General features: G+C 32.5%; 2 protein-coding genes across 6 annotated transcripts in view; one reads left to right on the top strand and one right to left on the bottom strand.

The window, feature by feature from the left end:
* The window catches only part of LOC124540455 (ankyrin-2-like), a 75,881-nt gene extending 57,870 nt beyond the window's left edge, over nucleotides 1-18,011 (top strand). The window contains exons 39-52 of one of the 3 annotated variants that reach the window (XM_047118051.1): nucleotides 49-850; nucleotides 936-1,154; nucleotides 1,233-1,359; nucleotides 1,458-3,928; nucleotides 4,574-4,710; nucleotides 4,789-5,851; nucleotides 6,002-6,112; nucleotides 6,450-6,545; nucleotides 7,602-13,275; nucleotides 13,791-13,912; nucleotides 15,447-15,601; nucleotides 16,201-16,357; nucleotides 16,985-17,093; nucleotides 17,843-18,011. In XM_047118051.1, coding sequence (XP_046974007.1) covers nucleotides 49-850; nucleotides 936-1,154; nucleotides 1,233-1,359; nucleotides 1,458-3,928; nucleotides 4,574-4,710; nucleotides 4,789-5,851; nucleotides 6,002-6,112; nucleotides 6,450-6,545; nucleotides 7,602-13,275; nucleotides 13,791-13,912; nucleotides 15,447-15,601; nucleotides 16,201-16,357; nucleotides 16,985-17,093; nucleotides 17,843-17,900 — 11,301 coding nt within the window. In that variant the 3' untranslated portion in view covers nucleotides 17,901-18,011. The remainder of the gene's footprint in view (nucleotides 1-48; nucleotides 851-935; nucleotides 1,155-1,232; nucleotides 1,360-1,457; nucleotides 3,929-4,573; nucleotides 4,711-4,788; nucleotides 5,852-6,001; nucleotides 6,113-6,449; nucleotides 6,546-7,601; nucleotides 13,276-13,790; nucleotides 13,913-15,446; nucleotides 15,602-16,200; nucleotides 16,358-16,984; nucleotides 17,094-17,842) is intronic. The other 2 variants (XM_047118049.1, XM_047118050.1) reach the window with 2 other exon arrangements.
* Nucleotides 18,012-21,648: 3,637 nt separating this feature from the next.
* LOC124540573 (mucin-17) overlaps nucleotides 21,649-23,450 on the bottom strand; it is a 102,368-nt gene continuing 100,566 nt past the window's right edge. For 2 of the 3 annotated variants that reach the window (XM_047118254.1, XM_047118256.1), the window contains 2 exons: nucleotides 22,464-22,541; nucleotides 21,649-21,882 (listed from right to left, as the gene is read on the bottom strand). In XM_047118254.1, the coding sequence (XP_046974210.1) occupies nucleotides 21,850-21,882; nucleotides 22,464-22,541 (111 nt within the window). In that variant the 3' untranslated portion in view covers nucleotides 21,649-21,849. The remainder of the gene's footprint in view (nucleotides 21,883-22,463; nucleotides 22,542-23,450) is intronic. The other variant, XM_047118255.1, reaches the window with a different exon arrangement.

The following is a 23,450-nucleotide window of genomic DNA, read 5'->3' as shown; positions in this document are numbered from 1 at the left end:
GGTAAATGTAATATAATAATAACATCAATATATTTTCTTTTGTTTTAGACATCCGCTAAGGAATCTCCGGTTATAAGCGCTAAAGCGCGACAGTTTATAGAAACAGTCCCTGAAGATGATTCGGTTCAAGAGTGTTTCTTTTCAAAGCGTATTTATTCAGATTCATTGGAGGATTCTGATCACACAGACTCTAGGCGTCACTCGGAAGCAGACTCGTTAAAATCAGACCAATCTGATATGAAAGCTAAAATATCATCTTCTGATTTTGACGAGAGGGCAGAATACGAGGGAACTGCTGACTCCGGCAGCGGCTTTGGTGATGAAAAGTTTGAAGAAAGCATTGGGTTTACTTCAATCAAGATTGATTCACAGATTTTAGAATCACAAAAGCAAGACACTGATTCTACATCAACACAAGCTGATGAACCGGAAGTAGTATTCAAAAAAGTTATACCAAAACGGCATTCACGAACTGAGTCTATTTCAATTACGAAAATAACCGATTTACCAGATATTAAAATTCCAGCAACTAAGCAAGAATTCCAAATGATTGTTACTGAAGCTGAAGAAATAGATAAGTCATTTGAAAAAGATGAACAATCGGATAAAATTTCTTCTGAAAGTAGTAGAGAAATCGAAATATCTGACCGAAAATCATCTGAAGGCATTTCGGATAGGATAAGCTCAGAAGATGCAGTTACGGATAAGAAAACTTCTTCCGAAGAAGATCAAATTAAAGATGACTTGGGAGTAGAAAAGGAAAAAATTAAAGATATAACCAAAACGGTAACAGAAATTACTAAAGAATTGGACCGAGATATATCAACGAAAGGAGATTCGTTACATAAAGGTACACAAGTTACTGTCGTAACTTTACTAAGTTTGCCTTAAAATAAAAATAAAACTACTAATTCCCATTTTTTTTTTCGTTCAAGTTGAGGCAGACAAACGTCAATCAGTAACATCAGTGGGTTCTGTTAGTGAGTTGCGACTAGATGAAAAACGTCTTTCCGATGCCCATAGTCTTACCGAATCAAGAGATTATACTTTTGAAGAATCTGAAGACGATATTGGAACACAGGGTACTCACGTAGATATAACAAAAGAAAAGCTAGAAGCTAAACAAGAAGCTGAGGGTAAAACAAAATCGCCAGGTAACATGAGTAAATATAAAATGGTATATTTATTTTATTTATTTTTTTATGTATTTTATGTACGTATTTAATTCGCAGATAAAGTAAGTGAACCATCAAAATTAGCAAAATTAACTCATGGAGATTCATTAGATGATGTGGAAGGTTTTCCTGAAGATCATGTTGCTGATTACGTGCATAAACTACCTCACATTGCCGAAATCAGGTAAGATATATCTTGTAAAAAAAATGTTAATTTACAAATAAACTGATTCGGATTCAGTTGAGAACTTCATCTTTTATATGATGACCAATTACTTACAGCTCTTTGCCGGACAAACACGTAACCAGTAATTTCTTGGAAAGAGAGCGCGAAGAACAAATAAAACGAGAAGCTATGTCCAAAGTAGTTTCCACAGAATCTGGTAAAATCAAAGATGAAAAAATTTTAGTAACAACTGGCGATAAAACACATGATGATTCATATAAAACGAGTATTTCAAAAACAGAAAAACTAGAAATGGACAGTAAAAAACAAGAAGAAATAAAAACGAGTACAGTAAATTTGGTTGAAACCTCTCAACCCACCACTACAAAGGCCACAGAGCCTCACACTAAAGATACAGTACCCTTATTAGGTAAATCTGGTGAAGAAGAAACAATATCATCCACCACAGAATATAAGACAGGTGATTCCGGTGAAAGCATAACAATTACAACTGTGAATGAAAATATTTATGGACAAACAGGAGAAGAAATAGTAAGAACAACTGTAACTGAGACTACAGAATATCCTTCTGGCAGAGAAACAGTTTCTACAAAAGTCTCAGAATATATAAAAGAACAGGAACATCAAATTTTAAAATCATTAGAAAAGTCTATGCTACCGCTTCATGAAAGAATTTTAGACCCAAAATCTGAACAGTTTGAAACAAAAACAGATATAAGTGATATTGAAGCAAAAATCACAGATGAAGGAGAAAAAACTGTAACTACCAAAACAGAAACGAAAATTGGTGACTTAGGAGAAGAAATATCTACAGTTACTGTTACAGAAAAAATTAAAAATGATAAAGGGGATGAAATAACTAAAATAACAGTAACAGAGACGATAACGTACTCTTCGGGAGAAGTAAAAACATCAACTAAAGTATCACAGTCTATTAAATCTAGTGATAAGGATGAGGTAATTCCAGATTTAACTAAAAGTGTAGAAACAAGTTTACCGGAAGATAAAAAAACTTCATTAAAAATTGAGACCAATGTCGGGCCTGAAGGAGAAGAAATAACGATTGAGACTGAAACTGAAACTTTCAAATTACCAACAGATGAACAAGTTATAAAAACGACTGTTACAGAAACTACTAAATATCCTTCCGGCAGTATAAGTATATCAAAAAAGACATCAGAACGCATTACATCATTTAAAGAAGAAACATATACTACGACCCCAACTGAAGTAAGCGAGTCTGTCTTAGAAGACACAATAAGTAATATGTTGCATAAATCCGATGATCTTAGTGATGACAAAGGTAAAACTTCGTCTACAGAAACAAAAACAGAAATAGGACCAAAAGGAGAAGAAATATTAACAACAACAATTACTGACACCTCTGAAACTCCAGAAGGAGACTTAAAAGTTAGAATTACTGTTACTGAAATTACTAAACATCCGTCTGGAGAAGAAACTATCACAACTAAAGTTTCAGAATCAATGAAGTCTAAGGAAAGCCGCATTAGTTCTGTTGAAGAGTCTACAACAATAATTGATGAAAAGGTATTTGAAAAGAAATATTCAGAACCGGTGACAAAAAAGGATAAAAAAGGGACAGTGACATTAGATACAACACATAAACTTGTAATGGATGAATTACTAGCTCATGCAGCTGAAGCTCAATTTAAAGTAAAAAAACAAGACATAATTGTTGACAAAAGTTTTACCGAAACATCGTCGTTGCCATCTGACAAAGAAATATTAACAAAAACATCTGACATCGAAAAGCCTCAGATTACTACTGTAAGTGGATCGATCAAAATATCATCCGAAATTGAAACATCTAAACCGAGGGACCTTAATTTAAAAGAACCTCAAGAAATAACTAAAGAACAAGTAAAACCAGTCATTGAAGATATAATACAGAAGGGTACAACGGTAGCAACAGCTAGAAGTCCTGTACTAGAAAAGGATATCAAAACAATTAGCAAGGAAATACTTGAGACAGAAAAAAGATCCTACGATGCTAAAGTACCCCAAAAAGAAGAACGTAGACATTCTTGCATTAGTCCAGCAGTTTCGCTTGAAAGAATAGCCGAATCAGAAATAGAAGAAGATAGAATAGATGTTGATGTTATTACCAGTCCTCGTCAAGATAATACAACGATTGAAATGAAGAAATCTGACTCAACAATGAAGCAAATGGCAGATAATATAGAAATCATTATTAAACAAGCTTCAGAAGACTTGGACATATCTGAAGAAGTTGATGATGAAAGAGAACAAAAAATAAAGCTACAAGAAGAGGTTTCGGTGGATTCTATTATAGAAGAAGCTGTGCATACCGTTGAAGGATTTTTAGATGAATCAAAAGATACCAAACCTGATGTTACTGATACTAAGAAAGAAGTTATCTCAGAAGATACAAAAGTATCCAAGGAAAGACCTGGTTTAATAAAATCACTTTCAAGAGACAGTGGTGAAATATTGATCATGCCAAAAAAAAAACACGCAAGAACTTTTTCAGTTCAAAGTTCACCCGATGAAGTAGAGGAACAGATATATACAGACTCAGAGTCAGGTATGTTTGTTTTGCTTTATTATAATATATTATATTTATTAGTTTAAAATGTTTACTTATCACTTACTGCAGTTCCAGAACTAAATTTTTGATTTAAAAGTTCAAACTTTACTATTTATCTTTTAAATACAACAAAACATGAGTGAAAATAAATAATAAGACGAGGGAATTGTCCGCAATTTGCCACATTTGTCACCAGGCCTTTTGACGGGAATCATGCTCCTCACTTCTGAAATAGTGCTTGCTGGCCATTGCCTGAACTCGCTCTCTCTACTTTCTCGTCTTTCTTGATTCCCGTCGGAAACTGTACATTTATCAGTACAAGAGCTCTGTGACGACTATAGAAAGCTCGATGGTACTCCCAAACTTTTGACAACTGCATTCTTCGTATATATTGATTTTCTTTTAGAAAAGCTAACATTACTCACAATCTCACCAGCATTTTTCTCCAAATTTTCAGCACAAACGTTGCGTTTATTTAATCCGTGAAAAAAGTGATTGTACAACATGGTTTTTGTAATCCTTATTCGAAAATAATATATATTTACAATTTCAGTATCGTATGCTGCTATTTTATAAATTTGACGCATATTATAAATATTATTTCTCAAATTATCTATTAATCTAAGATTATTTTACATTCAGATATGGACAAGGCTAAAGTTTTGGAAATTATTGAACCATCTTCAGAAATCGATGGGAAGCTTCCAACTTCTAGTTTCGATATAAAAAAAATTCGAACTGATTCCCTTGATGACGCTGATGATTTTCCAGAAAAAGAGGTAAGAGCGTTATTTTAAATATTATTAGATTTATAAAATCAAAATTTTAACATACTCACGATTTCTTTAAAAATTTAGACGGAATATTTTGAAGATGGGGGAAAATATACTGAAGAATCTTTTACTGCTCCTGACGTAAAACATAAAGATTTCCATGATGCATCAGGTACAAGTTCAGGTACGCCGCAAGATTTAATTGAAGAAAAATTTGGTGATACATTCCCTAAAAGGACGCATTTTGAAGACAGTATTTTACGCTCCGATTTAGTCTCAAAATCAACAACAGAGTCGTCAGTAACGACTGTGATTTCCACATTAACTAAATCTTCCGATGATGAACAAAAATCAGTAGTTGAAGATGGTACATCAGCTGATTTATCTAAGATTAGTGGAGCAGATTTAGTGAAAGATCCATCTAAAACTTCAATGGACACAAAAGAAGAAACTAGAATTGAAGATCAAACGGAAGATCGTGCCACTCCAGACTTATCAAAAAAATCTATTGATTTAACGAAAGATTATTCTAAGTCTTCTATAGATAGCAAAGACACTTCTCGCGATTTTGCCACTAACGAATTGTCTAAAGACTCGACAGTCGATTTAAGTAAAGACTACTCAAAGGCATCTATAGACAGTGTGAAGGAAACTTCTAGATCAATTGATGAAAAAACCTTTTCCGAAGAACATTCATCATTTGACGTTTCTAAAACATTAGCATCAGATGCCTCAGATGGTATAACAAAAAGCAAAGAATTTATAGAAGAAGAAAGATCAATTTCAAGGATAATCCATATATCGTCAAGTTCCTCTCAGGAGACCTCAGTTATGACAGAAAGTAAAGTATTTAGTGAACAAGATGATAAGTCATTAGACAAGACAAAATTATTTGATATATCAGATACTAGCGTTAAAATTGAAGAAAAAAAAGATACGAAAGTAAAGATAGACGATTCTGAAATAGGAATTAAAAAAATAACATTTGAGGATGAAAAGCAAAAAGATGAAACAGAAACAAGTGGAAAGGATGATGAAATTGAACCCCCAGACATGTCCGAATTAAATAGACGATGTTCAAATTTACTAGAAGATATTTCATCTCAAGGTGCCCTCATAAGAATCGATTCTAGTCATGTAACCCATGGTAAGACTTATCATAGAATTAGTCTATACTTTATACGTAAATTTAAAAAAATAATTCATCACGATTTCATTTCGTTTATGATGTTTGGATGAGATTATAATTTAGTTTAGCATATTATACTAAATTATAAGAGTTACTATTTTCTTTCAGATCTGTCTTCAAAATTCTCGAAAACACCACCACCGTCACCAGTGGATTTAATAATGAAAGAAAGATCAAAACCCGATGAAGCGGAAAAACAATCTGTTTTACAGCCTAAAGGTATCAATTTTCCAAAATTAAACGAAGTAAATTATTAATAATATTTCGAACCTTCATTGCATTACACATGACTCGGAAATGAAAATAAGAAAATAATTTGTATGTACGTAAATAAGAAATTAATTTAAAAATACCACGTGACCTTTTTTAACCTTCTTTGTTAAGGTATTTTTGATATAGATGTCGCAATTACCAATAAAGAGAAAAATAAACATATTTTCTTTTCTGAGGTTACGAATTCCTAATCATATAACATGCGATTGCACTACGAACGCGGAGTAGCCATCATGACAGTAATCAGCTTGTAGAGTATACACTAATCGTTAGTAATATTTAGGTTCTGAATCATCATTCCTTGATGCGAGTAGACAGTCTCCGAGAGCTTCATCAGCTGGAGACAGTTTAATTAGTGAAACAGAGGCGCATCAAAGCGGTTAGTATTATTTCAAATCGGTTGTCAAACTACACTTCATTGTATACTTAGAAGTGGCTAATTTTAGGTAATGATGATACGAACAAGAAACATTTAAGGACTTTTAAATTCGAGACCATTAGACAATGAATCCTAAATTATTGAAATTTTGTTGCCCATATTATTTAATAATATTAAAAAAATGTATTTGTTTAACGCATTAGGTAGTGGCAAAGTAGAGTCATAGCGAAACCTTACTCATAATTTAGTAGATATAACCTTCTTTTGCCACATTTTTGTTTGTGCCGACTGTTGCATGTAATTTATTTCTTAATTAATATAAAGTGTCACTGCCGGTAATACAATGATATCATTTCAATAAGCACTTAGATTAGAAAGGTAGAACAAAGGTATACTCGTATAAACACACCATAACAAAAATTGATTACATAAATATAAAGATATCACTGAAATCAAACATTAAAATTAATTTGCAATAGTCACAAACGTTATGCCAATATTTGTCGCACAGTAAACTTTACTTTGTTTCTTGCGGAGTCCTCACATTGCTTAGGTAAGTGGACACAGTTCGAGAAAATTATTTCATTGATGTCGCTTTTTGAACTTCCTAATAAGATTAATTTGTTTATCTGTTATTGATTAGCAACTAATTTTTATTTCCACTTCACATCAATGTTCACCTTTGAGTAACGTTTCGCTTTGATTCAACGATCTTTTCTCGTATTTTTTTTACATTTTGCCATCACATAGCTTTCTTCACCCACAATATACGTATCACAATTTATTTCCCATCATTTCATAATAGTTGATCATAAGAGAAAAATATATGCTTTCATCGTTTATATAATAACAGCCGACTCATTGTTGTTTATCGCTTTGTTATCATTCACAACTATAATTAAAACAAGACATATTTACAATTAAGAATGCTAATTAAGATCAAAATAATAGTTACTTTAAAAATTTAACACTATAATTATGTTTTGTAATGTAAATAAATCATAAAATACTAGGTACGTCTCCATAAAGTAATTATCTTTTTATATTTTTTTTCAGAACTGTTAACTGAAGCATCAAAAACCTTAAGTGAAGCAGCTAGACCTAAGTCACCAACTAAACATCTAGCTGATAACTTATCATTTGTGAATGTTGACAAACCAACGATAACCACCGGAGCTATAGAACTTGTTGACCGAACAATCGTCAAAAGTCTGGATGTAATTGATCAAATTAAAAAAGAAATGCAAGAAGACATGCACAAATCTACATCTTCAGATACATTTTATTCTGAATCTAGAATAGAAACTTCAACATCATCATCTTCAGTTCATAAAACTGTTGAAGGTTCACAGTTAAAGTTTACAAATATAGACCCTGATGCAGTTATGTCAGATATGATAGCTAAATTTGGAACTACGGGTGAATACAGCACAGTACTTTCACACAAAGAGACTGAAACAAGAAAAATATCAGGACAAGAGTATTTCTCGGAAACAAAACAAGTTTCGTCATCAGATGACGATTCTCTCATTATAAAAACGGAAACGAGTCACGAATTAAGAGGGCAAGAGCACGCAGTTAAGGAAAAAACGATTGTTAAAAAAGAAGGTGAGCACACAGAAACTTCGCAAAAAAAAATGGAGAAAGCTCATGAAGCAACAGCAAAGCGATCTGACGTAGAAACAAAAACCGTTTCTAAAAGCACTGATGTTACTGATATTGTAAAGGTAGAAAGGGAATTTACCGAACAAGGGCTCTATACTGGAAGGCAAACAAAATCAGAAGAGAGGATGACTGCTATAAAAGATGAAACTGTTAAGAAAAAACATGACGTTAAAATATCAGAAAGAGATTTATGCCATGAACAATGGGGAAAGGAATATTTTACAGAACCAGGAGAGTTAGAAGATATTACAGAAGACGATGACGCTAAGTCCAGAACAGCATTTTTGGAATCTAGTTTAAAAATAGTCGAAAAAGATGAAACTCTTTCAAGCGTTGAAGTATCTGAAAAAGGTCAAATAATAAGTTCAAAGACAGAGCACCATAAAGAAGAATCTGTAATAGAAAGTAAGGAACACGATGATCTTAGTTCCGACGCCTCTCATATACCAAGCTTCAAAAGTGAGGCTACTGACCGACGAGATTCTTCTGAAACAAGCCCGAAAAGTAAATCTAAGTCTTTCAAAAAGGACGATGAAGTTTACGAAGTAGATTTTATAAAAGAAATAAAAATTTCGACATCACCAGTTAAAAGTTCATTTAGTCGTACTGGTAGTCAAGATACTCATTCAGAATCCGAAATTGTGCCAGAATTGCCACATGATGACAAAATTAGTGATACACCAAAGAAAGAAAAAATCATGAAATCACCCATAAAATTATCTCATCAAACGGAAGATTTAATATTAGAAGTTTCAGTTGGCAAGGAAGGCGTTAGCATAGTTGATGATTTATCACAAACAAAACTTTCTGACTCATCTCTTATATCTTCAAGTATGCCAAAAGAGGGTTCTGATCTACAATTTGAAACTAAAGGCCTGGATATAAAACTAGAAAAAAGTACTAAAACGCCAAAAGAAAGCGATGTTTCTCCTATTACTATGGAAACCTCCGATGATATGAGTACAGCGTCCAAAGAAGCTATGATAAAATCAGGTGAAAGTATTGACACTGAAAATATGATTAAATCTTTAGAGTCCCACGAGGGTGAAGTTTTACAAAAGTCAATGGATTCAACTGTCAGTGCCGAAACATTACATGCCTCGGAATTTTCTACGGAAGCAGACTCAGCTTTTCATACAGGAACAGAAGCCAAAAGGGAAGAAATAAAGCTAGTGAAAGAAAAAAGTACCGAAGATATATGTAGTAGTGGTTATGATACTGATTTCTCCTCTGCCGAGTTTCATGGAATGAAACTTGAGTCTGAAAGGGTAGCCTTGGATTCATTAATATCTGCTCAGCCTCTTGCTGACTTATCAGTTTTAGAGAAAACTATAGATGAAGTTAAGCAGTCTCTAGAAGCAGCACAAGGTGAAATAATTAGTGAAAAAAGTGATGGTAGTATTAAATACAAGCAATCACCGTCTGAATTCCAATTTAAAATATTAATTAGTCCAGAGAGACCCGAAGTTATTAAAGAAGAACCTCAACATACAGACGACCAAACCGATAAAACTAGCTTACCAACAAGAGAAGAAGAAAAATTTATAGATAGCCAAAAATCTGACAGTGTTTCACAAAAGATAAGTTCGCAAGAAGAAGAAACGTTTTCGGATGATGATAAAGAAACTGTTCATCATAAAGAGGACAGCCCACCCCTGGAAGGAGACATTTCAATTAGATCAGACAGTGGCCCCCATTCAATATTAGAAACAGAAAGTGACCTAGTTTTATCTGATAGAAATGGTTCATCTAAAGGTAGTCCCGAAGTTAAACTTCGGACCCAAAAACATATGAAGACGCAATTAGGTGTTGCCGAAAGACGATCTGCATCAGAAATCGAAGGTTGGTCAAGTTCTGGGGAGAGTCACTACCATAGTTTCGAACACTCTGAAAGTAGACCTTTGTCATCGGATGTTGAAGTGATGATGACGGCTCAAAGTGGTACGGACTATGAAACAGCACTTACAAGTCATGATGTTTCATCGCAATCATTAAGGACATCTAAGGATTATTACACTGCTGGTAGTTCACTTGCTTCCAGAGATAGTATGAAAAGCCTTGACTCAGACGGCTCGAGCCATGTTGCAAGCATAGACATATCGGATGCATCTGAAACACTTGTGCCTTCAGCTAATGAGTTAAAAGAAGAATTAATGGAAAGTAGTACATATGTTGAACAATTCTTACATGAGCCTGAGAAAGAACAAATATCTAAAAGTAAAACAACTAGTGACGATGATATTTCTGGCGATGATGACGAATATAAAACTGATAAGGTTGAACTTTTAGGAAAAATGAAAAGGTCTCATGAAATGCGGTTCCAGCCAAAAGATATGATACCTGAACATTTTCCACTTGAAGGTACTTCAGAAAGTATTGAATTTGATGATGATTCTTTGAAAGATAAAGAAGTATCAGATACAACGATATCTAGCCAACTAAGAACAGACGAGATTTTATCTTCATCAATTTCAAAACTTGATATGTCGTCGTCTCAGTCTCAACTAGATTCGGACAAGGAAGATATTCAAGAAATTGTAACTAAAGTATCTGTACATAGTGAACAGGCAATACCATTTTCGGTAACAAAAATAGAAAAAAAAAGAGAATTCGTTGATGTTGAAAGTGAAATCATTCCTATAGGCTCGGCAGAGTATGAAGAAATCGAAAAATTTGGTCATATAACCACAAGGACAGACAATTTACCACATGATGATATCCCCTTAAAAAGAACTGTTGCTACCAAGGAAGAATCTTTGCCCTCAAGTTCAGTATCAATACCTCCAAAGGAAATAACAGAAGAATGTGTAAAAAAAGTAGTTGAAGAAATAAGCACTGTACCATTCCCTATTACTGAAAAACCTCCCAGTCAAAGAGAATTTGTTGATGTTGAAGATGACATAATTCCGAAGGGCACAAAACAGTATGAAGAAATACTGAAATCAAAAAGCGATTCATCAGTCCCTAAAACAAAAGTCGAGAAATCTGGCCTCAGAACACCCGATGATCATTTGGAAAGTAAGCAGAGTTCCACCTCGAGTTTAAAAACTCATGAGCATCTTTCTACACCACAAACGCCCTTGTCAGCACCCAGCCAAAGTTCTCTATCTACAGATAATGGACGAGAGTACGTTCTCGATGATATGTATGATATTTCAGAAACTCCAGAATTAAAATCAGAACTTATGACTGAGACTAGTCGATCAGAATTAGTAATTACTACAGAAGAAAAAACCTTACATACTTTTGAGAAAGAACAAGAATCGCCAACTAGCGATGAATTTGAAATGGTTGATAAGCCTAGTGAAATGGATGATTTTGTAGTTATTGAAGAAGTTGCAAAAGAAGCACAAGAAACTGATCCAGAAGGTAAAAGTATGCAAATTAAAGCGCAAAAATATGTAAAACGACATGACACGGAAGTCGAGGAATATTTATCGAAAACAACCAAAAAACAAGAAAGCACTAGTAGTGCTTCTGGTTCTGGATCATTATCAGATGAAGAAATTCTTCAATATGAACTTGAGCAAAAGCGATTACAAGCTCAAGAACTTGCCGAAATTGAAGCGGGCAAGCGGTGGATACAAATGCAATTTGAAGGTGATCCGAGGTATGATTATGAAAGAATTCCATTAGAAGATATTAAAGAGGAAGAAATGACTGATTTTGATGTGAGCCGAATTGGAAGCTTGAGTTCGCAAAAAGAAACAATAGGAAGTTATGGCAGTTTTAGAAATTCTTACGGAAGCCTTTCAGAATCAGAAATGACCTCCCGTATGAGGTTTAGATTAAAAGGTGATAATGATGATATTTCAATTAGTTCATTACAAGAATTTGAAAACCTTGAAAGAGCTTTAATGGAACAATATCAGCAACATTCGTCATCTTCTCAAGATTCTTTAAATGGATCGCTACCCCGTCGATATATCTTAAGTAAAAGTCAAGGGGATGACATTTCTGTATCAAGCCTTAAAGAATTTGAAGGGCTTGAAACAGCTTGCCTAGAAGCTTTAAAAGCTGAATTACTTGCAAAACAAAAGGAAGCTTTACTTTTAGCCGATCCAAAAGTTGTTAGTAGTAGTTTCCTAGAACAAGAAAAGCGTTCTTACGATAGTAGTTCTGAAAGTAGTCCTCCATTTAAGAGTGGAAGTCCAGGGCATAAAGGCGGTAGCCCCTCTCAAAAAAGTAGTAGCCCTTCACAAAAAAGTGGCAGTCCATCTCAAAAGGTCGGAAGTTACGGGAGCCCATCACAAAAACTTTTAGCTGATTCCATGGCTATCAGAAAAATAATCGATCAGCAGCTGGCCTTAGAACAAAAAATGCAAGAGTACCGACCGAAAATTGTGACGGTAAAAAAATTCGATGAAAGAGGTGCATTTTTTGTACCAGAACCTGAACCAGGAACATCAGAAGCTAAATCAACAGAAGTTGTAGAAGAATGTAAAAAATCATCCTCTTTCGTTTGTGCTGCGGCACCCAGCGATGGCTCAGCAGAGTCAATTCCAGGAGATTGTGAAGAAATGATGAAAATATTAGACTTAGAAGAAAAGTCCAAGAAAGAAGAACAACAGCAATCATTTACCAAAACAGAAGGTGGTGTTATAGAAATTGTACGCACTACAACTGTAATTCAACAAAAGTTTGTAGACGGAAAAAAGATTTCCGAAACTATCACGAGCCATGATAATGAAGGAGGTGTAGATATACCAGCAAGATCTAAGCCTTACGATGATAGCGGTATGTCAATAAGTTCTGAGATGTCATCTTCATTAGCTTCCCAACCCTCTGAAATGGATAGTTTGATGACAATTATTGAAAGACATCCATCTGAAAGTGAAGTGGTAACATATTCTAAGCACACCATAATTACTTCTTCTGAAAGGTTTGAAGATAAACCAGAAGACTTGGATTTTTCAAGAGAAGGAAGTGCCGTACGTGAGCTATCGCCCTCCTCTGGGAGGTCGGTGGCTCATAGTATTATCTCCGGAAAACATTTCACAGATCCAGCTAGCGGTTCTTGGAGTGGTCAAGACGAAGAATTAAGTTCATCGGGAAGTTTTAGTCGGTAAGTTTTGTACCATAAATTACGTTTAATCTATCTTGCTGTTTCCAGGTCTTTTCTTTCCTTTTCCTTGTTCTCGAGGCCTTTTAGTTACATATACATGAGGTAGTTAAAAGTTGTATTTCATTTTGATTAAAATTTAATTGCATAAGATCTTTTTGATATATTTTAGAGTTTATTCTCCTAGTTTAAACTTGCTTGATTCCATTGGAGCTTGATATTATATATATATATATATATATATATATATATATATATGTATATAATAACACGTATATAATAATGCGACCTAAAATCTACGATCCATTACCACCTCCCCTTTTTACACGTGAAGCCGCTTTTTTTCTGGAATAGGGCTCTCGTGTGTGATGTGAGACTCCCTGGTGCTGTCAGACCAGTCTGGTGCGCCCTAGTTTACCAGATTACCCACTAAAATAGCAGCTCTAAATACTGCCTCTCTAAGGGAACACTTGAACATGGAAAGTACTAAAAGTTTTACATGTTTGTCATTTTCACAGCGCACGAGCTGATCTGATGTTAGGCAGCACAGACAGCTTAGAAGCAACAAGTTCAAACGCAACCAGAGCAACATATAACTATGAAGTAGACACGCCAATGACTGGTAGCCTTACTTCTGGAGGTAAGTTATTTAAAACCTCTTTTCAATATACATATTAGTATTACAAATATATTAATCAACTAATAATTCATAAAGCTTTTCAGCTACGCATACAACATACCAATATAGAAACTCATTTTTATTAAAAACCTTACAAATTTAAAATGTAATCCAAATTTTTATATTAAAAAAGTGTATTAGTAAAGTGCGAGAAGGATCTTTTGGCAATCTAATGACATGACGCGCTGGTGAAATTTAAGGGCTAGCAGTAAAAACTTTTCGATACATTTATTGAATACATCAACGTTTTTATCAAAGTAAAATTTTTGTCCAATGACAATAGACATTGTTAATAGTGACTGTATTCGCGATAGATAAATATAAACAACCCTCGTTTTAATCTCGATATCCTGCCGAGTGGCTTTTGTTCTTTAAGACACTTCTTAAAGTACTAAAAGCGTTTCAATTTAAACAACCAATCGTCTAAATCTCAGAAAGAAACAGGAATTCAAAATAACATATTATTCTCAATTCAAAGCAAATATTAACTTATCAATAATAATAAATGTTAAATGTAGCCTCAAAATTAATAATGCGATTAAATTTAAGTTACACCATAAATCTATACTTTTTTTGATATGGAATAAAAGGTACAGCATATGTCTAGGAATCAGTCTATATTAAAATAATTCACAAAATTTTCAAATACATAATCGGCATTATTAAATTAATTGAAGTCTTCATCCACATCCTCGTCCTCTTCATGACTATCGTTATGACCTTCAGTAATATCAAAACGTCCAACAAAGAAAAGTTACAAAAGTTAATGTAATAATTTTCCTGGACGATGCTTGAAAAAAATTAAAATATTTTTTGTTAGATTGTACGAAAACAAACATCTGATGAACACATACATAGGTACCTAGTATTACAATAGTTATTTCACAAAATATGGTGCATCATCTATGGATCGTAATTTATGGGATCCTTGTCGGACTGTACTCAGCATGGGAATGATTTGACCCTCCTTGGATTTTCACATATTTATTGGCATTGAATATGTTGTATTTTAAAGAATATACATGTATTAATAATTAGTGTTGTATCGTTATTATAATTTATTAATTTCCCTCGTCAATATTATACCACCGAATAAATAAATGTACCCTTTGATAATGATCAATTATTATGGTTATTTAGCATGTAATGTATTTTCATTAATCAATTCATTATAATTGCAGATATCCATCTTTGCTTTTAGTATTATATAATGATAAATAATATTTCTGGAATAATGCATTAATCATAAAATTTATATAATAAATGTTATCATTCGTATTACTGGTTATTTTTCACTTCTGTCAATTTTTAGTAGTAATATCGTTCGTGCCTTTTCTTATTATACTATTAGCATTATCAAGCAAGTATCGGAATTTAACCACTGAAATATAAAAATGTGTTAGGAGATAAACTATATTAGGAGATTAATATATTATTCCATTAGCTTTTATACTGCTTCCTGCCAAGCTTCATACTAATCAGAAAGATAACATAGCGCGCCCTCCAGGGTCGAACACGATGGTATCCTCGCTTGACACTTTGGATCCTGTGACGGCTGTGCAAATGGAAAGCCTAGAACACCAGTCCACTAGTGAACAATATTCACAGGATTATGAAGTACATGAACCAGATTCTGATACAGAGAGATTAGTAAGTAAATTGTCCAGTCTGATAATGGTTTTAAACTTAGCATAAGGTAGGCACCGGGTTGTAGTAAAATTTGACACCTTTTCAGCAATAATTTTCTCGTTTTGGGGAGAAATACTCAGAAATATAACATAAGACAAACGAATTTTTATATCTAAGATAAACACTATGTATCCTATCAACATGTTATTTATGTTTGTTATATTTACTTCGAATGTATACAAAAACAATAACCTGTAAATTTTCCATTGCTGGGCAAAGGCCTCCTCTCCCTTTGAGAAGGTTGGGAACATATTCCACTACTCTGTTCCAATGCGGGTTGGTATGGCACACATGTGGTACAATTTCTATGAAATTATGTATATCTAAATAATATACATAATTTCATAGAAATAAATAATAAATTATGTATTATCTCGTGATGTTTTCCTTCACCGTCGAGTACGAGATAAATTATAAACACAAATTAAGCACATGAATAATCAGTGGTTTTGAACCCGAACTAACCACTGGCCCATACCTCCGACATTCTAATGTATATATTAAGTGTACTTGTTATATGTCATTTAAATATTGTAATCGCCTCTTGACTTACCTTTTAGGAATTGGACAGTCGTATACCTCGGGCAAAGGAACGTACAATAATGTTTGACAGTACAGACACGCTTAGCGCAGTCAGTGGTGATGGTTCTGTTAAAGAGGCTACTGTTGAAGCACCAGCCGCTACTTTCTACATTGGAGATACTCCTATCGTCAGAGGTATGGATTAAAATTATCAATATGTCGATTAGACTTACATTTCATGACGACCTTCGTGATGGAGTTGTGTCTACACGTGTTTTCACGGATACGCCATTCGAAGGTCCTGGGTTCGATTCCCGGCCGAGTCGATGTAGAAAAATTTCTGATTTTCCATAAAACAAGTGCTTTAGCTACTTACATTATAATCAGAGTAATGTGATGTTGTCCAATGTTTATTTAAAGTAAAGTAAAGTAAAGTAACAGCCTGTATATTTCCCACTGCTGAGATAAGGCCTCCTCTTCCATTAAGGAGAGGGTTTGGAACATATTCCTCCACCCTGTTCCAATGCGGGTTGGTGGAATGCACATGTGGCAGAATTTCGATTAAATTAGACACATGCGGGTTTCCTCGCGATGTTTTCCTTCACCGCCGAGCACGAGATGAATTATAAACACAAATTAAGCACATAGATATAGTGGTGCTTGCCTGGGTTTGAACCCGCAATCATCGGTTAAGATGCACGCGTTCTAACCACTGGGCTATCTCTGCTCATGAGATGAGCTGTTTATTTGTTTTAAATGATTTATTACAAAATAGCACTTTGTGAATTTTATAGTTAGTTTAATTAATTATAATTACTACAGGAGACAAAAAAGAGGAAGAAGAGAGTCAACCCACTACACTATCTGGTAGCTGTCCAGCATCTCTTCCACCTGCAACTCAAGCCTCACCTCCAATTCCAGCACAGCGAAGGTATTTTGATACCAATTCAATTACAATCGTAAAGTTAGCTAAATTTGTTCGTAAGCCATCAATTTACACATCACCCTTTTCGCCATCTATGTGATGATTGTTTGAATTGTGGCTTACTTCAATAATGCTATATTATATTTCTGGAACAGTATTTATTATTTCTGCGGCTTTTATTATATTTTTTTCGATTATCATTTTAGTTTATCATATCGATGTACCAACTAAAATGCAAATGTTATCATTGCAGCTGCTATTGTTTAAGTCACTCGCAAGAAAAACTCGGCAAATAGGTACACCGTTTATATTGTATTGCTTTCTGAATTTATTTGCCTTAACATCGATTATATTTAACAATATATCAAAAGCTTTTTGGTAGGTTTATATAGATATTATATCTTTAGTTGATTGAAAGCGTGGTTTGCTGTCATATATTAAATATATATGTATATAGCATGGAAAGGGTTCTAGCGTGTCGTTGTCTCATGGAAATTTTGAATTGGAATAGAAAATTGTAGCATCTATTTTAGAAAATATTAATGAACTTAAACACTTCCTATTAGTATTTGCAAGTCTTGCAACTGATTATTGATCTAGATCACCTAACTTTTAGACCAGAAATTTGCACAGACTATTACTATTACATGATTTGATAACTTAGTATCTTATCTTATCACAATTAAATTCAAAATTGCCGTGACAAACATTATTTACGATAATGCAATTTTCTTTGAATATATTTTTCTTTCCAGATCCCTTTCAATGATCCCAAGACCAACTCACTCCAGCTTAGACGAGTCGAAGAAGTAGAAATTTCACGAGATTATATAATTTAATATATTTATTTTTATTATATCACGACTATTTCGACTTTGCCAGCTTAGGCTTAGCAAACGCACTGATAGGACGACTTCTTGAAATTTTACGAAAAAAAAAAACTTAGGAAATTATGAAATATCTCAAAACTCCGTTTATACTTTTGTGTGGAAAAAAATGAAAGACATATTAATGAAACTCATTCAAAGTCTCGATTCAAAATACGAATTCTATACCCAGTATTTGATGAGAACGTGCAGAGCATGTTATCCAGGAATTTGACCTTAATTAGGAATACGGAACATACCTATATAGTGATGAATTTTGGATGTATTTTGGTACTAACTTTTGTATCGTACCGTCGTTCAGCGACATCGGTCCATGTTACTTGACCTATAGACCTCTATTGATAACGCTTAGCTTACTAGTCTTGAAAATCGCTTTCTCGATGATGTTAACATTGTAGAAAATATCAAATATTTTATAAGATATAGGTTTAGGTAGAGTCGTTTCTGATGATTTTGATAATGAAATTATAGAAGCAGGATCACTTGACGGAAATAAAACTGTCATCAATAAACATTATGCTTTTAATAACACAGGACTTTATAAATTGGTTTTTCCGATGAATTCATGCACAATTTCTGAAGTAATTAGATAGATAGAAATACAAAATGTAAGATATGTACGATTAATCGCCACAGCATTTGATTCTAGTCGAATTGCTTTATTTTATATTAAGTTGTCTAGTATTTGACTTACAAAGTACCGCAAAACGTACTTTATATAGGATTAAGGACATTATTTTTCTTTTAAAAAAAAAAACATTTATAAGTATATCAATGTTATGACGTTGACCGTGATTATTATTATTAGTAAAATAACAGCGCTTGCTCACTTCCAATATTTTAATGTATTTTAATGAATGTGTAGATTTTTGAATACTTGTAAAAGTAAGGATTTGGATTATCGGAATTTGTTATAAATTCATAAGGGTCAGACTGAAGAGAAAGTTAAGATAAGTGGTTATTACAAGCTTAAGAAGGGCACGTATTTCAAGCTATTGTTTTCGTATCAGCATTATGATTCTTAATTTATGAATCAATGCTGTTTAGATAATAGTTGTTTTTATTTAAGAATCGGTGTGCTTAAAGTTAATTAACTAATGCTAGTGCGTTGCTATATTAAGTTTTAAACTAATTTGCTACGATTGTTTCACGTTGTATTTGTAATATTGCTGAATATTCTATCGATAAACTAAATTATTATTGAATATTAAATAAAAACGCTATGTCTCATATTTAATATTGGTGTTTTATTTCTGTACTACACGTGACATAATTTTTTTATGTGTTAGGTTGGCGGACGAGCTTATCGTCCGAGCCATCTGATGGTAAGTGGCCATCAGCCATAGACAATGACGCTGTAAGAAATATTAAGTATTCCTTACATCATGTACCACCAACCTTGGGAACTAAGATGTTATGTCCCTTGTACCTGTAGTTACACTGGTTAATTAGAGTTATGAACATCTTAATATTGAAAATAGAGATGTATGTAAAGTAACTAACCGCTTTACAATATTTTTTACTTTTCTTGTATAAATATAATTTTATTAAAACTACAACAATCAGGACATGACTTCATATGAATAAGGATTTCAAAAGCTATAGTAGTCATTATTAAGTATTTTATCAAAATCTTCTATATATTAGTTTGGGTAAAAAGTTTCTTCGTATTTTATATGAAAATTCAAAAAGTTTTTTTTATAGTTTATTTACATTTGACTAAAGTATGTAGGTGCCATTTTGTTCCATAACTTTTTGCCATCTTGTTGGTAGTGACATGATCCCATTGCTGTAAAAATTTTGGGGCTTCTGATCGAAAAACTGCGACAAGTGGTTTTGGCAGTCCTCTCGTGATGTTAACCTGACACTGCCTAAGGAATTCTGCAGAGACCGAAGGAATAAGGAATTCTGCAGAGAGAAATTATATGACATTAAACTTTAGTACAATATTTCTTGTCTAAGTAATTGATATATATTTGGCTCACAATCTCTTAAAAAAACTGAATAGGGCTATCCGGCATAAATGGACTAAAGTGGAATAGTTTAGTGTTCTAGATAAAGATATATTAATCAGGAACTATATGTAGTGCATCACATTCAAAAAATCCTATAAAAATAAATTTGTGTCATTTCCAAGGTCTACACTAAAGATATCTATGCTCTGGTGCAAAAAGCTTCATTAAAAGTATAACACCTCGCCTTCACAGACATGAGCCTTCCGGATGGACGAATTATCTTTATTATATTTTTAAGTAATAAAAATAAAACTATAATTTCATAATAAGATTTAATTAACAAAAATATAAATAACTTAATTACGAAGACTGTCTGACAGATAAATTATTCACAAATTATGTAACATTATATTTATTCTGTAGCAAATTATAATTACACTGAAAATAGCACAATTGTTTTTTGCAACAATTCTATATTTAAAAAAGAAAAACAAAAACAATATCGCATATTTGCTATAAACATTTATTCAATACGTTCACAATAATTCGTGAATTCTTAAAATAACGAAAACTCTTCAAACGAGGAATCATTATGTTTTTAACCGATTACCGATTCCTCATTCAAATAATTTTCATTAAATAACTTAAATCTACGCATATAACGCTTACATGTATTATGGCATTCCATATTTTGTATTGGGATATTTTCAAATAATAAATTAAATCAAGGATAATTAAATAAGTATTAATAGAGTATTAACTTTGGTGGTTTGAAGTCAAAGGGTCAATGATTAAATAAATAAATAAGAACTTTTCAGAGGATTGAATTACGATATTATATTTAAATAGTATTTTCAACGAATTTTTATTATTATGTAGTCCAGGATTCAGCATCAAAGATTATAATTCTGATTGTCAATAGCTTTTCAACGAATTATTAAATGTTTATTAGTCAAAATTAGCCTAAAAACTTGAATTGAAATTGCTATCTTTCCTGGACTAATATTACTATTTCAGACAATTATTGTTACAATCTTCAAAGGACTAATTATTGGAGCATAGGGACTTATTATTTATGCCAATAAGATGTACTTTGGGTTGTGAATTCGATTCCAAATTATAAGTATATTTGTATTATTCGGTCTCGATGTTTCATTAGTAATTTAAAATCTAGTTTTTTTAACATATCATGGTGTATTAAATTTGGTACTTTTGCTATTTCTCAAAAAAAAAAGAACTATATATTAATCTTACAACCTGACATTTAAAAGTAGCGCTCAATCTTATTACTTACATATATGACATATTATGATATATGATTCATACGTAGCAAAGACAGGTAAACAACATAACAGTATACAATTAAAAATATATATTTTTGAAAGTCATTTTTAATATAGCACGTACGAAAAGGATTTCGACTATACATAATAACACAAAGAAACGTACCTCTGTTATGTATAGACATTATGTCCCTAGCACTTGTAATAATAGCTAAATCACCCATCAAAAGGAAACAATACAATATTTTTTAACAGATATCATATTCATATACAAAATAAAATTGTATAATTTAGTCAATCTAAGATCCTTTACAAAGTCTAATTGAATACCTGGATGTACGTCATTTTAGAATTTTAGTCAAATCACTTCAAATATTTAATTAATAATTTCGGTACATGTTATTATATAAGAAGGCAAATCAATTATGATATTTCATTGAAATATTAATACGGTTGTTTAACGTTATTTTAAAGGTTATTTGTATCAAGACCGAATGCGTTATTGTACATTTTCGTCTAAAATTTTGGTAACTTAATAAATCAATTTTAATTATCTAATATAATTTAAATAATTTAATAGCCTCTGCATTAGTGAAATATTAATTATAATTTAAATAAATAAATAAATAAACAGTCTTCACAGGGAATCAAACTCCGATACGTCGCTAGTCTGAAAACATATTAAAATTAGCACACATGTTAAAATTATTTGTAATAAAATAAAAGAAATAAAAATAGTATATGCATTGAATTTAAGTTCATTGAACAAAATTTAAAATTGGAATATAATTAACTTTTAATATAAAGAATTTGACATAAAAATATCAAAGTGTTGCCATACACAATACACATAATTGATAATAGTTACTTATATAAAACCAATGAAAATTTGAATTAGAATATTAGAATAATATGTAATCGCCAACACAAAAACGAATAAAAAAATATGTTTAAAGTGATTAGGTATTAACAGTGTAAATAGTGTCAAATTAATTAAAAAGTTTTTTTTTATACGTGTTTAAATTAGAATTATATTATATTGCAACATTAAAAACATATCAAATATCGAATACAACTATTTATTTAACTTGGAAAATGTCATGTCATTTAATTTCTTCATCTTGATCTAGATCAGATACTTACCCGACCTAGTACAGAATAAAACATAAAACTGGGGTTATTAGTGCTACCATCCAAAGGAAATATTGTAAATAAAGGTTAATTTTGTGTATAAAATGTGCAAATACCCACAAGATCAGATTTATAAAGGTGCACGTGAGGCAGGAGGAAAGTGGAGCCGAGGTCTCGTTCAGCCATTGTGTTTGCTTCCTGAACAAGTTATAGGTTTCATGATATGCTACCAATTTAATATATATCACACACATATATATATCAAGTAACTAGGTAAAGAAGGTGCTATTTAAATATTTTACATAAACATTGGGAGGGATTAGTTAAACAATGCTGTCTTCTTTCTTGGAATGTTAAAACAATGGTAATAGAAAGAGACAAATCTATGTTTAACCCACTAAGATTTATATGTCAAGCCAATACACAGCTACCATAAAATATCATCGAATTAATATAAATAAGGTACATCAAAACATCATAATGTTCTTTTACTGGTGTTTTATATGTATACAATGTTATGTACAACTTCACTAGGATACAATTTATTATGCAGTGCGGAAAAGCAGGTGAAACAGTTGACGGAAGCGGGAATCGAACCCGGGATTATATCACAAAAAGGGGAGATGAAAATTCCAGAATATTCCCAACAAAACTTGCAAGAACCCAAAATTAATGTAAAATTTTGTTTATTAATATAAATGTTCGTGAGCAGATCGTGAAAAGATAATTTTTCGTGCTTAATTGTGAAGGAAAACCTCACGAGGAAACCTGTATGTGACAAATCAAATTCTACATGAGAATCATCTAGAACTTCTTACATTGATGTGACCTCATCCAACCCCATGGCATCATTAATACTCCTGTGGATTTGAAGACATTGACCTTATTTTTGATGATCAGAATTTGGGTTCAAAATACAGGACTATTTCAGCAATTTTGTAGAACAGTTTCTCATGTTTTAAGTGTCATATATAAAATTTCATCCTTCACCATACCAAACGTTACAATGTGCAGTGCTATATAAGAACTCATTTCGTATATCACTCGTCAAATGCTCTTGCAGTGATACGAGGTTTCGATAATGTACAGTCAGAGTAAGAAAACCTT

The sequence above is a fragment of the Vanessa cardui genome, chromosome 25 (assembly GCF_905220365.1).
Source record: "Vanessa cardui chromosome 25, ilVanCard2.1, whole genome shotgun sequence".
In the NCBI taxonomy this organism is placed as follows: domain Eukaryota; kingdom Metazoa; phylum Arthropoda; class Insecta; order Lepidoptera; family Nymphalidae; genus Vanessa; species Vanessa cardui.
This window is presented reverse-complemented; position numbering and strand designations above follow the sequence as displayed.